Source organism: Equus asinus, chromosome 3 (assembly GCF_041296235.1).
Source record: "Equus asinus isolate D_3611 breed Donkey chromosome 3, EquAss-T2T_v2, whole genome shotgun sequence".
NCBI classification, from domain to species: domain Eukaryota; kingdom Metazoa; phylum Chordata; class Mammalia; order Perissodactyla; family Equidae; genus Equus; species Equus asinus.
In genome coordinates, this window is record NC_091792.1 from 137,317,874 (window position 1) to 137,333,535 (window position 15,662).

At 34.4% G+C, this 15,662-nt stretch overlaps 1 protein-coding gene across 21 annotated transcripts in view; it reads right to left on the reverse strand.

Moving 5' to 3' along the window:
• PCDH7 (protocadherin 7) overlaps positions 1-15,662 on the reverse strand; it is a 398,823-nt gene that overhangs the window by 188,358 nt on the left and 194,803 nt on the right. For 6 of the 21 annotated variants that reach the window (XM_070506100.1, XM_070506098.1, XM_070506095.1 and 3 more), the window contains one exon: positions 1,420-1,515. The exons of the other annotated variants lie outside the window; for them this stretch is intronic. In XM_070506100.1, the coding sequence (XP_070362201.1) occupies positions 1,427-1,515 (89 nt within the window). In that variant the 3' untranslated portion in view covers positions 1,420-1,426. The remainder of the gene's footprint in view (positions 1-1,419; positions 1,516-15,662) is intronic. 21 annotated transcript variants of the gene reach the window in all.

The following is a 15,662-nucleotide window of genomic DNA, read 5'->3' on the forward strand; positions in this document are numbered from 1 at the left end:
AAAATGGAAATTAAGCTTATTAACACTGTGCTTGACACACAGTAAACTCTCAGTACATGTTTGTTGTTACCATTGTTGTTCAGAGTTTTACAATCAGATCTGGGGAAAGGACTCTCCGAATGGAGAGACCCAACTATGCAAAGGACATGAAGACTCATACCCACTGAGAAAGACGTGGAGGCCAGAGCACAGCATGCACCTATGGTAAAAGCATAATGTAAAGACTAGAAACAAGTCTAGAAATGTAGGGCAACCAATGGTTTCGGAGCTTTATCCAATGAGGCCACACATTCCTGAATAAAGATTAATGGTCCAGCTTTTAATGCTTAATGGCCACACTGGTGAAAACGTGGGTAAATCAAAATGATTTGCTTTGTTTATGTTCATAAACAAGTCTTAATTATGCTACCACTTTAAAGAATACCACAGTAATGCTGCCATACATGCACACCTATAGACACACTCACTGTATTTTTTAAGACATCTGTTAATAATCTACCTAGCCCAAAGGCAATGTTCTAGTCACATCTCAAAGATCCTGATAGAGTCACACTGGTGTAACGCGGAGCCTGACACATCCTCCAAACAAGCCCCTGCAGGAACTGGGAGGACCAGTTCCTTTGGTGAAAAAGGAAATCAAGTAGGTGGGTGTTGCCCTGTGGTGACTGAGTGTTTGTGTTTTATAGGTTATGACTCTGCTGGAGTTTGAGCCCTGAGGGACTAACTCCTTTCAAAATGTAGCAACCTGGAAGGAGGCAATCTGGGGACTGCTGAAGAAAATAGTCCCCTCAGACTCCCTTGAATACCACCAGCTGAGTTGACAAAAGAAAGTTTTGCGGAAAGCAATTAGCACACACAGCTCTCACATCCGAACACACGGCCTTGTAACGTATTTGATTTCTTTGAACTGGCTCGTACCTAATTTTCTATAACCAGATGAGTAAGCATTGTAATTAATGTGCATACAACTTTGTGCAATGCTATTGAAAATCCAAATGTTATAATAATTGAATTTTGTATTAAAATTGACCAAATATTCTCATGTTACATTTTTCAAAGGTATGCTATATATAACATAACAATTGTTTGTAGAACATTGCAAGTGGCATATATAAACATACAAGCTCCATTTCTTTCCTATGTAATCAGTTGAGGAAACCGCATAGCACCTTTCTCTGAAAATTATATCATTAATTCTTCCGTACTCTTTACATTTAAAAAAAAATCTACAACTGTGCATGGCATTCTGATATGCATAGCATGCTGGAATATGTAAAGATATACTCAGGTTGAACAGCTCTTCCGTATCAGTAGGCTCTGTGGAGTGGATGAATGAGTCTTCTAAAGGTGAAAGAGATAGACTATGAATGGAGAACGCAGACCAGGGACAGCTGCACTGCTTCATGAGAACCGCCATACCTGTTGATTAATGGAGAGGCCTTAACAGCACTCTTCTTCCATGCGTCTTGCCATGAGGAAAGGGGAGGAAGGGAAAGGTAGTGATGGCAGCAACACCTGGGGAAGGGAGATGGGGAAATATGTAAAGGGAAAATCAGCAGCCCCTACACCATGGTGTCCATCCATAGACCTTGCCAATAAAACAATTTCCAAAAACCCTGAGCTGGTTTGCTTGCTTTCTTTTATTTCAAAGATAATTTAAACAAATTAGGTATTTTGAAAGGTGTTAATCTGAACATTCTCAGGGTTATAATCTTCCAAGTCTAGGGACACAGGGGGCTGCTACACATAATGAGCTACCATCCTATTCTTGCTTTTTGATAAGACAGAATAGCTTAAAGCAAGTCTTTGATATATGGGTATAGATTTTTTTACAACAGATTTAAGAAAAACTATAAGATAAATAATACCAAATATATATGTATTTTTTTCACCAACCCATTGTAGGATTATTAACATTTCCTTATTCTGTCTCTACCTAATTGCTATATGGCTGGCTTTTTTGCTTTTTTTTCCCCAATATATAACTTTTTACATTCTCTTAAAGCTAAGTAGTTTTGATATCAAAACAACTTCGACTTGTTAACTTAATAAAAAAGAATTAAATTTAGTGGAATCTCATACACTGCAAGAGGTTGAGCAAATTAATTCTGTAAAAGGGTTCATGTTTTAATTATAATTTTATAGACATGGTTTAATCTAGATTATATATGTTTAAAGAGTAAATATATAGAATGATATGGAAAGAAATACAATGAAAATGTTTAATAAACAGTTGATATCAGTAAACTATTGGAATTTTAGCAGTGATTAATAGCTTTAATAATGTCAATATATGAGATACCATCACATTTGAAAACCAAACACTGCTACAGATTTTGCTCTTATTATTTGTTTTTAAAGAAATCTTTAACTTTGTATCTTTATATTTAAATACAAACTACGTATGAAAAATGATTCCTTTACACTATTTAGAGAAGCTTTTATACATAGTGGAGGTAAACATGAAAAGTATATGCACATTTTATGAAGGGAAAAAAGAAGTATTCCATGGGCTGGCCTGGTGGGATAGTGGTTTAGTTTGTATTCTGTGCTTCAGTGGGCTGGGGTTGGTGGTTCTGATCCTGGGTGTGGACCTACACACTGCACATCAAGCCAAGCTGTTGCAGTGACCCACATACAAAACAGAAGAAGATTGGCACAGATGTTAGCTCAGGGCCAATCTTCCTCACCCCCATAAAAAAGCAAAAACAAGAGGTATTCCACTGTGGTGGAGGATGTCCATAATGGAGGAGGCAGGAGGTGTAGGGGACATCTCTTGTACCTTCCTCTCAATTTTGTTATGAGCCAAAACCACTCTAAAGAAAATTAATTCTTAATTAAAAAATAGTAAAAAGAAAAAAAAGTACCGTAAAAAGTGAAAAATAGGAGGGAATTAATTTCCCTTTGCGGAAAAAAAAGTTTTGACCCCCTTATACCAATATGTTTCTTTAGTGTATTTTTTACATAAGTGCTGAGACATTCTTGAATTTTTCTCTAAAGACAGGGATTTTCCTGAATACATGTTTGCATTCTTGTTCTGAATGTGATTCTAACCTTTAATCCTGATGTTTAGGAAAGCAGCTATCACAGAGATCTTTGGGTTTTGGAGCATGAAAATCCTTTTGGTTTTGCCTTAATCCTGTTTAGACAGAGTGTCTCAAAACTTCCAAATTTCTCAACTCCTCTGGTCTTTGACACACTGCTTACTACTAGCCATCATCTCTGTTTAAAACAACACAACCCACCTAATGCTTAGGCAATAGTATTAGTCAGCCCTTGAATTGAGAAATTTGGAAACAAATTGGTTATCACAAGAGATTAGCATCAAAGAATTCTGAAGCCATATGCCTTATCCAGGCCTACTGAATTAAAGGAAACAAAGTGAGAGTAGCAAACTTTTTATCGGATATGATTGAACATGATTTTTTTGTAGCTTGGATTTTTTTCCTTATAAATTTTTGATTTTGTATTTAATTTAAAAAATATTAATTGTTGGTACATGTAACATTTAAAAATTTAAATCCCCCTTTAAAAGTAAGACCTGTATATTCAAGTAATATCAAAGTAAAAAAAACTAAACCTAATTATTCCTGCATTTAAATATTTCTGAGTGATTATTTTGGGATCAGCACTTTGTCTTTGGAAGAATCAAATGTGGGAATCTCGCAAGCCAGAAAAAAAAAAGAATCCACATGCTCTTAATTTGTAGCAAGATACTTGCATCTTGCATGAAATACAGCCTTTTTTGTAAAATAGTCTTCAATATCTTAAGGATTTTATATATAGTAAATTCTTCCTAGACCTCAGAAAAGGTAGATTATTATGAGGTAATATATTTGTAAATCAGCACCACACTGTGAAGATACAAAAACAGCAAAAGGTATACTTATGAGAAATTTGGGGAAAATAAATATACATACACAAAACACAGACGAACAGTAATACAGTCATGTATCACTCCATGATGAGGAGACATTCTGAGAAATGCTTCACTAGGTGATTTCCCATTGTGTGAACATCATAGAGTGTACTTACACAAACCTAGATGGTGTGGGCTCCTACACACCTATGCTATAAGGTACTAATCTTACGGGACCACCGTCGTATATGCGATCCATCATTGACTGAAATGTCATTATGCAGCACACGACTGTAGCACAACTTATTAAGGTGTAACAAGTAATATAAAATAATTTTATAAATAGCTGAGTTTATAAACAACTGAAACAACATAGAATGGTAACCAAAAAGACTAAAATAATCTCTAATACTAAAGGGTTATTTGGTAGGAATTTGCTTATGGACAATGACAGGAGCTAGATATTCAGCTGGATAAACAAGGGAAAATGGACCATATGATACATGAAAAGAAAAAGTAGATGGAGAGATAGTTTGTATTATTATCAAGTGTCATGGAGAGTAAAGAGTTTGTAATGAGGTTTTCCAAAAGAATAAGAATTCTCTGTTACGTAGATGAAACAAGAAGAATATCATAGACAATACTATGGGTCAACTCATTGTAATGTCTGCCTCTTCTAGTTTCCGTTTTTGGAAAAATGTATGATCATGATAGAAATACTGATATTAAGGTATTGATACTAATGGTTGTGTGATTTAATGAATTAAGCACAGGGAACACAGTGTTGAACTGTAGTGTCAAAGAAGAATAAGGCATAAAGCTTGATTCTTATCCTCAAGGAATACAATCTTCAGGTGGGGAACAAAAATAAGAGTCAAAGTTTGTAGCACTTGGAAGCTAAAAGCGAAGAGATAAGGGGAGGAAAGTTTGACAAGACCGATACTGAGCTTCTTCTTAAAGACTGGGTAGGATATAGGTAAAGGATGGAAGAAAGAAACAGTTGGAAGATAGGGAAGCTGTCACAGCCTAAGGCAGTGTGGTGGGAAGGATGTTGTTTAGTGCTGGCAAGTCTGAAGTTAGTCCAAACACAATAGATTGGGCGGTGGGAAGAATAGAAAATGACTTGATGTGTAGAAGAGACACATCAAACAATATATTGTAGAGAGATTAATTAGACAGTGAAACTGCTGTTCTCTGCTTAATGTCCTTAAACCTTTATCAAAACCTAGCGTGTCTGGTACAAGGATATATGAGAAAAGGCTATTACCACACTACATAAATATTCCTCATAACAGTATTGTTTTCTTGTAAGGTCCATCTTAAAAGTAAATTTTCTCTAACAACTAGAAAACAGATATTTCACCTCTTGGTCTAAGACTTTCCCCCAGTCTCTCATGTTCATACCCAAGGCTCTTCTGAACACGAACAATCCAGTATATTCTTCCGGGGGGGTCATGCTCCAGGGCAATGAGAGGGTTCAAATTTTCTTTCATCCTCTTTCTTGCTAATAGTGGCTGGATAATTATCAAAAGGGCACTTTAATAATCATAATGCTGGTGTCCCTAATGCACATGGGCAGGCCTGCAGTGTGGGGAGGCCGGTTTGGTTGTGTGTGCTAACCTGGGCGCGATGGGATTAAGCTCTGCCCTAGTGACAATAGGGAGAGATGGAATCTGAAAACCTTTGCAGAGGAAGGAATGCTACAGGTTCTTGTTGCTTTGGGGAAACTGCTCTATCACACATATGACACGCTCAATTTACTTTTTGTTAAGGAGGAAAACATAGTATTTTTAAAATACAAAATATACAATCTTATAAACCCTGGACCAGGTTATCAGTCAGCACTTAACTACTGAGACCACAAGGAAGATAAAAACAGAAAATACAAGGGAAAAAAATTGTGTAGGCACCACCTGAAGCTTTTTTTAAATCAATACAAATTATAACTGATGTAAGATGAAATAACAATTATTAATGCTTTATTCAGCTTTCTTTTATTAAGAGCTAATGGTGTTTCTAGTATCCTGTATTATATTTTGTATTCCTAAGATTTAAAGGCATAGATTGTGTAGCTTACTGGCAAAAAAAATCAGCTAAATAACAGTGTTTAATATTACCAGCTACCAGCTTTAGTAAAACAATTGTACAGTGAAGAAATTAGGAAATAGTATAAAAGAGATTTAAGTGTAAACTTTAGCTACCAATACTGAATTACATTTTAATTGGGTTTGATATATGTAAATTTAATAAATAAATTTAAATAAGTAAATTTAATAAATAAATGATATACTAAGGCTAGTATATGATGTTTAAAATTTCTTAAATCTAGAGTAAAAAGATGAAATATTCTTTTGGTTTTTTCTCTTTAACCGAAGATGGTTATTAATTTCATTTGATATTACACACTATTTCCTAAAAATTAATTTTCATGATAGTTAGTGAGTTGCCCTATATAAACCTGACCATTTTATTAAAATTTCAAGATTTAGTTTCATTAAAAACATTTTATAAAGCTTCTAGCAAACCTAGAATATTTTGCATAATTATTTTCAAATGTATAATGTTTTACAAATCTGCTGTCTAAAATCTCACAATTTATAGCTATAATAGCATGACCCACTGTGTCCTTTATACAAACTAACAGCCTGAGTACCTGGCTAATCATTGATTAATGCATTGAGTAATGTTCACTTACAATTTCAAATTAACTTTAATTAATATACAATTTTACTCAATGGATATAATTAACATTCTAAATTTACTTTTTTCTAAAAAAGACATTTTAGTGTAGGTTTTGCTCATTCTCTTCTTGACTTACAATTGTTGAGTAAATTTATAAAATTATGGAAAGCCTAAATCCTCACACATGATATTTATAGTCTCTGTAACCGAAGGTTGCTATATTAATTTGATTATTTAATTTTGCTCATTAAATATTCAATGAATGTTCAATCTGTGCTAGACGCTGCTTTCACCAGCTGTACTCAAACATTTGGGTTTCAGGACGCCTTTGCATTCCTGAAAACTACAGAGGACCCAAAGCACTTTTGTTTTTACGTGGGATTTCTCATCACTGCTATTCATCATATTCAAAATTAAAATTAAGACACTTTAAAAATAATTAATTGTAAATGTACTTCAAAATAGTCACAAATTCATTTCATGCTGAAATACTTTTACGAAAAATTATTGCCATATTTTTAAACCAGAAAAAATGAGAAGAGTGACAATATGATATATGCTAATACAGATGTGCGATATGCAAAGAGCTAAGGAAGAGAGCATCAGTATGGGCTCGACAGAAGAGGTGATACTTGCAGTAAACTGTAAGGAAAGACTAGCCACTGGAAAGAGGTACAGGTGAAAGAGGTTAAGATCATCCCAGTGAAAGAAGGGCATGGCTAGACACATGATGTAATAGAAAGAACATGGTGTTTTTGTTTGACAGATTTTCTTCAAACTCCATCTCAGCCACTCATTGGCTGCATGACTTTGAGTAAATCACCTCAGGCCTGTGAGCCTCCATTTGCTCTCTTGTGAAGTAAAACATACATATTCAGAATGTCACGAGGATTAAGTGAGATGAAACATGTATTTTCAGTTGGGGCAGTTAATTAGAACACTCAGTAATACATGCTTTGTGTTCCATATTTTAAGAGAGTGAACTGGTTATCATGCTGAGAGAGTAGAGTACAGCCAGGTGGTGGGAGGGAATGGAAGTTATAAACAAGAGTGGGAAGGACAGCAATGACTGGTATAGAGGTTATAGGTGGATATGAGCGATTTAAAAAACAAATACAATAATATGAAATGAACTACCTTGGAAACTCCAAAGAGACTCATTTCTCATGCAGACTTTAGCAAACCCATAGCAAATCTTGATTTCTCCTCAGTGTTATCCTGTTTTCTCCCAGGAGAAAACCAAAACAAAATAGACTACAATTTTAGAAAAATGTATTTCAGGATCTTCATAAACATAAAATGAAATATGTAAAAAATAACATGGATGGTAGAAACTCAGTGAAGACAGAAATTTAACCAGCCTCTTTCATGGTTTATAGAGGTTTCCTTGACCTGAATTTTCATGCTGTCTTTGAAATCAGTTTCAATAATATGTTAATAATGTGTGAACGATATATAAATAATTATATATTTAATCCCATATGAGCAATGCATTAAGAATTTGAACCAGCAACTGTAATGTTCTCAACCTGGAGTTGAGAATTAGTAAACTCATAAAGTGTACTAATCAATGTTCACTTATCTAGAAAATACTTTTATTAAGAGTATGGCATGCAGAGAATGTTATGATTTTTCTTCATGCTAGGTGTGTATCATCCAGATGCTATCTTTGATTTTTAAGGTCCTTCTTAGATAGAATGTTAAAAAGAACTACTTCTCAACTACAAAATAAAGATTTTCTGTGGATGCACCTTAGTTCTGTCAATTAGGACAAAGAGGAGAAAAATACACTTAGTGAAACACGGTTTTGAAATGTAAAATACATTCTTCATCAGAGCCCAGGTTTAGAACACTATGAAACACAATAAATATCCTGTCCCACGTACAAACATTTCCTGTAGTAATACACCAATGATCAGTAAGAACAATATGAACTTTAGGTTTGAGAAAGTTTGCAATACTCTACAAAGAGTTTAGGAGTAGCTTCTTCCTTTTCTTACGTGCTTTGTCTTATATTTATCAATCATTTTGACTAATTTCTCCACCACCACAGTTTAACTCATACTAAGTTATCAAAAGAGTGAGAAAACAAAATAAAGCATAAAATCCAAGGTAATAATGAAATCATGGGTGAACCTCAGACCCAGAGAATATTAACTTATTCTTTACTTAATTCAGCAGATATTTACTGAGCATCTACTCCATGACAGGCACTGCCCTAATACCTGGAAATACAATTAACATAAAAATATGGCCTCTGTACTCATATAGCATAAAGTCCAGTGGGTAAGCTATTTAATAAGTAAATAAATATAGGCCTCCATTCCATCCAATGAACATACAAACCATTCTAGAATTTATCTTCAAGAGAATTTTGTGGTAAAAATTACATATCATAAAGAGGAAACCAAGCTCTTCACCTTATAACTTCTTACATGCTGACTTTGTAAATACAGATAGTAAAGCTATACATCCAAAAGGACAATTGTCTAACTCCACCTAACACTCATCATCTAGGACCTACAAATGACCGACCTAATAGCTGAAATCAAATATTAGATGATAATTTTTACCTTCAGTTTTCTGGTCTCATGTATGTGTGCATCTGTGTGAGGGCAGGATGCAGAGTAATCAACTTAGGGTGATAACTCTAGGATAAAATCTCCCTACTCAATCATCTTTTCCTAGAGCACAAGGTGCTTATAGGTTCTTCATTGAAATTTCTCTTTTCTTTCTAATTTTTCTTGCTACCTCCCTTCTCTCAGTATCAACTACCATATTCTAACTTTGCCAAGTTAAACAACAGTTGTCAATTCTGAGTGAATTTAGCCACATAAATGTAATAATCTACTCACAATTGGGAAACATTTTTTTTTTTGTCTAAAATGCTTCAGTCTTGAAAAAGATTAGCAGAAGCTACGCAAAGTCATTTTGAATTTACCGAAATAAAAACGAAAACAAAGTGGATGATTTCCTTTGTAAAATCGAAAGAACTTCACTCTGCACTGTTATTTATAATTTTAAACCTCAAGGAATGATTATTCATAGATTTGTAGAATGGAAGGAAAGTAAAACAGTCTGTTCACCCTGTCCTTAATTTGAAATACTTTGCACACTGTTCTTAGTTAATGTATTTGAATTTATTTTTAAAACACAAGTTGGTCTTTAACTATAAAACATCTCAGATGCTTAGTAAAACTTTTATATTATTTTCGTCTCAACATATTCATGTACAACTAAGGAGATAAGCAGCATGCTCTAAACTGGAATTCAGTTAATACAAGAGAACACCTTTTTCAATATTGTCATTTAAATTACATGAAATAAATGCCAACTTTGGGCAATGCTATTCCCTCAAAGCATATATCTTATTTCATTATGTATGTATGAATTCATAATGTTTTATTTCAAGCCTGTAAAATATGGTATACTCTTGAGAAATCTGACAGATGATAAAACTGCACGAGAGTGCTACATGTGCACATGTTTTCATACTTCTGCAAAATTGCTGATTTCTTTTTATTTCAATCGGCTGCCTGAATTGGTTGACTAGCATCAAATTTAATAAACAACATATGGGCCTGCTAATATATGTGAAGAACCTGTTCTTTCTCCCTCCTTGAACATATATGCTCTTTTATATTTCAGTTAAGTAATACATTTCCTGGGTGGGAGGTTTACTTGAAAATAAGCCATATGCCACATGGATTTCATTGTAAAAATAATAGGTAAGTTATTTAAAGAACACTGTATAAAATGAAACTAAATTTTTATCTTATATGTTCTCTGTACATAATACACAAAATATACCTTCATTTTTGCTGTTGTGTATTTTTCTATTTATAAAAATATAATTTTATAAAATTTTACATTGTGTGCCTAAACTATTTTGAGTCTCTTAAATAATCAATCAATTAATGGGGGTTCACTATAAGAAGAGGAATCTTAAGATCACCTTTTTCTAAGTTAAAATTTTCCTGACCAAATACACTGAATTTTGTAATAGAGTTTCAATCAAAATCAATTCAGAAGTGTGATGATAAAAACTTTTTTAAAGTCCAAGATGAAAAAAAAAATCCAGTCTTCAAAATGTGGACCCAAACTTTAAAATTTAATTCCTGGAGATGAAAAAGCGGTTAAACATATTTCCATATGCCAAATGCAGTTTCAGAGCATTGGTTATAGCCCGAGTCCCTCTTATCTACACATCAATATTCCTTATTCTTGGGTAATCGCTGGTTTCCAATTCCAGGCCTGTGCTCAACAACCTTGGTCTGTTCTTCCTCTAACATGAACTCAATTAAACTTCCTCCTCTTAATTGACCCCTCCATTTCTTGCCAACAAAAGAAACGAGTAAGGAAGCACATCAAAAGGAGCTATGCACATGGAATGTTACGTTCTGTGTAAGTGCAAGTATTTCCAAAATAAACGTGTATTCTAAATTTTCCTCCATCAAATTTAGATTGGAAAAGCCAGGCCACACATGATTAGAAATGCCACAGGCATACCTCTGCAGCGGTTCATGCTTTTGAGATTTCAAATTACAACAGCATCCCATTTTTATATGGCATTACTAGAATATTCTCCAAAGTGTAGATTAGATTCCTTTATAGAGACAGTCCTGTTCCTACAAGCCATAAATTTAATAAATCACCAGATATATAACTTTCATTTTCACATTTACATTACCAAGTATTTTATGGAGCAATTTTCTTAGTCATAGCAGTGAGACTGTTCAGTGAAATAAATAAATAAATAAATGCTATTTCAACATAAACCCCTTAACTCTAAAGGAAAATAACTATACCAGAGACTCACAAGAATACAGTTCACTATTAAGGAGAATTCAGTTATCAGTAGGGTCTGTCTTGGATTGCCTCCATGAAGGTTTATTACGAGGAGTATCAGGACTCTATTATAACAAGCATTGCAGAAGCCAAAGACAGAGTTATGGCTGGGCTCCAGTGCAGAGAGAAAGAGCATGAAAAGCCTAATATATCGCAGCGCTGAAATTGTTATTATAAATAACTGGGACATTTACATCGGATTATGACACATTTTCAACAGAAACTGAAAATATCAACTCTGTCAGCATCAATCTTGGGGCACAGAGCTTCCTGTTGAGACCTGTTGCTGTGCATTAGCAATGCCAGGCCTAAGTGCTTGCAGGGGTTTTTAGGCTCATATTAAAAAGCAAAATCCTCTGAAGGAAAACCAGACCTTTAGGTGTAAAGGATGTTTTGAAGTGATGAAATATTTGAGCAATGTGGTGAAATAACTCTGAAGCAATATTTTCAAAAACTTCTCATAAGCTATTTTAACTTAATCACCACATTTCCATAAATCTATATTGTAAAAATGTGAGTATACACTTTATTCTTGAGGACGAAAGAAGTAGAAGGCATTAGAAAACTATAGCCTTAAGTTAACCTTACCGACTTTTTGTTAGCATTTTTCTCAAAAGGTTATATTGAATCCTAGGTTGGCATAATAAGTAATGAAAGAAAATAATCCAAATTTTAAAACATACTTCTATTTGCAATTTAATAAAACTTACTTTAATATAGGAAGTATTGCTTATTTTTAAAATATAAAATCTCAACATGGTAGGAGGCTGTCAAGTTTGAAATTGATGGAACTATTGACTTTAATTTAATAAAGCATTTCCAAAACAAAATCGTTCTGAAGTCATAATTTGTTACTAAAATCATTTCCAAGATGTGCTTTAGCCTTCTCAGCCCAGCCTGTCAAGGATGGTGGGTGTGTACGTACGTGTGTGTGTCTGTGTGCGTGCTTGTGTGTTCGTGTGTTTCTCAAGTGAGCAATGCTAGATCTTCTTTAAGTTTGCTCATTAATTTCAGAATGAGCGTCCAAAATATACAGTAACTGACAAGTCAAATTCTCTACATGTTAAGCCATAAAATAAAATAATTGTCCTCAAAACTGTTCAGGAAGGCACCTCAGGTACAAGTAGATAGTTCAGGACAGCCAATCAATAAGGACACTAGCTAAATGAAGTGCAAAAAATATTATAATGGATCCTTTTGCTCTTTGGAATCAATGGCAGTAATCTTCGTTTAGAAAGAATGTGTGTGTGACCAATAATACATAGCAATATTTCTCACGCTGCTAAAATGAAAAGAGCTCAGAGGCAGGCATCTCTCCATGTAGCTATATTACGTTTTCTGTTCCTTTTTTTCCCCTATTGAGGCAAGAGACATGCCTTAACCACTTCAGAAATGTCCTGCCTTCTTTCCATGAAAGGAAATGAAGGCCTTAGCACTGCTGCTAGAATATATGTGATAACTGCAAATGAGCAGCAGGGGCAGACGAGAGCTTTCGGTTGCTTAATGACTAGGTCAATTATTAGCAAACTAACTTTGCCAGCTTTTTTCAGTGAAAACAGATATTTTCCCTGAATCCCATACTGCAACAAGCATCATCTTTTCTGCATGTGTGTTCCTAAATACACAAAGAGATTCCATATGTCAAATTAAAGAAAAAGCAATATTATGATATCTTAAATGCTAGCACCAAGTGAGTCATCAATCTCTCTTTGTAAGGCATATCTTCTCCCTAGTACCAAAAAATTTAATAAGATATGATACTTGAGAATAAAGGACTTGGCAATTCTGTGCAGATGAAAGATATGCCCTTTAACTTGTTTATGCCAGTGATTTCAAAATTCTTTTCCAATTTATTTCAATTTGTTCCTGTATCTAAGGAAGCTTCTTATTCTTACACAAGTTTGAGCAAGTTCAATAATTTAGATCAACTGATAGGCATAATTAAAATAAACATTTCTCTAGAGAGTCAAGGGTCTTTTGTTACAGTTAAAAATATGTGTGCCCGGGGCAGGCCCGGTGCAGCAGTAAAGTGTGCACATTCCGCTTTGGAGCCCGGGGTCCGCGGGTTCTGATCCCGGGTGCGGACATGGCACTGCTCTTCAAGCCGTGCTGTGGCAGGCATCCCACGTATAAAGTAGAGGAAGATGGGCATGGATGTTAGCTCAGGGCCAGTCTTCCTCAGCAAAAAGAGGAGGATTGGCAGCAGATGTTAGCCCAGGGCTGATCTTCCTCAAAAAAAAACAAAAACAGTATGTGTGACCAAATCTTGAAATAGCTAAGATATTTTCTAAGTTGATCACATATTATGAAAATCATATTATTTAAAACAGTCTGGTAGTTCTGAAGCTAGTGATATGGGTATGGAAGTATTTTTCCTATATTTGTCCTACGGAGAGAAAAGTTTGAAAGAACAATCTCTAGGAGTTTACGCATTTAGCTTAAGTTTTCTGCTTATTTTGAAATTTCCAATATTACTGAAACAATATTAAAAGTATTAAATAAACTTTTTAAGCATCTTTTTAGTGCTTGCTTTACTGAATGGTTTGCATAATTAAAAAGTTAATTGCTTTGTTTCCACAATCTTTGGGAGTCATGGGACCAACTCCAGAAGCAGGCTCCTATACATATGCGATATCCCATTGAGTGAAGCACCTTCCCTACTTTGGCAGAAGGATGCAATTAAGATATGTGTGTGTATGTGTGTGTGTGTGCGTGTGTGTGTGCGTGTGCATATATAGAATGAACTACCTGAAATATAGGCCTAAGGAATATAACTATCAACATTAACCAGTGAATAAAGCACCTGGAATTAATTCTTACCCTATTTTGGGTATACTGTATTTCTTTAAGCAGCTCATGGTAGTGAGTCTGTTATTCTGTTATTCTGAAGGAAAAAAAATCTATTAGCCTCTCCCTGATTTTTGTGATAGGAACACTTGACTATTTCACTTGTGATCCCAGTTATCAATACTTATGTCACACCACAATTTAGAGTGCGTCTTGAGATGAAATAAAATACCGCCTTACACAAAATTACCCAAAACACATTGTTTCATAACTCACGCAAATAAAAAGAGGAATGTCCCTGAAAACTAGGTGGGGAATGGATGATTGTCTGTGTTAGGCAATGAGACAACAAGACCAGTGATTTGCTCAAAACTACGTAATAAATTAGTGTTTCTATTAAACATAAAATAAAATAAATTTTTTCCTACTTAAAGATGTTTTTAAAATAAAAATAATTATAATGACTACAATAAGTTTTCATGAGCTTTGAATGAGGTAATGCAACTATAGCCGTTTGGCACTAACAACAATAAAACAAGAATAATAAATAATAGCTACTATGTATTGAACACCTAGTGTTGTCAGGTCTTAAGCACAGTTTTGCACATCTTCTTCTCATTTTATCATCTATAAAGTGCAGATAACACAACCTTCCTCGGAGTGGTTCTATAAAGCAATTGAATGTGTAGAACTCTCAGATTAGCACTAATGTGCTAGAAAAGTATTAGTTTATTATTTCAATTTTTCCTTACCCTTTTTATCATTTATTTTTAGATACCTAATAAGGATACTACTTCATCATTCTAGTAAGCCTTTTTGATAGATAGATTGTCCTCTTTATGTTTGGTTGCTCTTTTCTGGTGCTTCTCTCTTTGTGTGTGTATGTGTGAGAGAGAGTGACTAAGTCTATAATCCATTTGTCTCTGACATTAGAGATACTTCATGATGACTGGGTCCCTTTAGAATCCCGCCAAATCCTTTATGTTCGAATTGTATAGTAATTGAGGTGTTTCGCCCTATGTTCTGAAAATTATCTCAAATACCCCATAAAAGTTGATTTCTACATTTATAAATGCATTTGGCTTAATTAGCAGTTTAAGAGGAGATGTGAATAAGGGCTATGAATTGGTGCCTAATTGGCAGAGTCTACCCATAATCTGTGATGGGCGATCATCTTTACAAGGTTTTTCCTACTGCCATGAATATTTGAGGGCTGTCTGTAATCTCAGCCTTTTAGCAATTGCTCTGCTACTGAGCACTGAATGATCTTTAATAATTATTTGATGAATATCTCTGTGAGTTACTGGTTTCTGTCATTTACTACTCCTTAACAATAAATCCAGGAAAATATATGTAGGCCTCTTAAAGACAAAAGCCAGCTAGCTGAAGAAAACAAACTCAAACCTATTAACATGTTTTTTTTGTCTCTGGTTTTCACAAAATTATATTTGTTATAAATATTAGCACTTGCTCACAGTAGATAGAG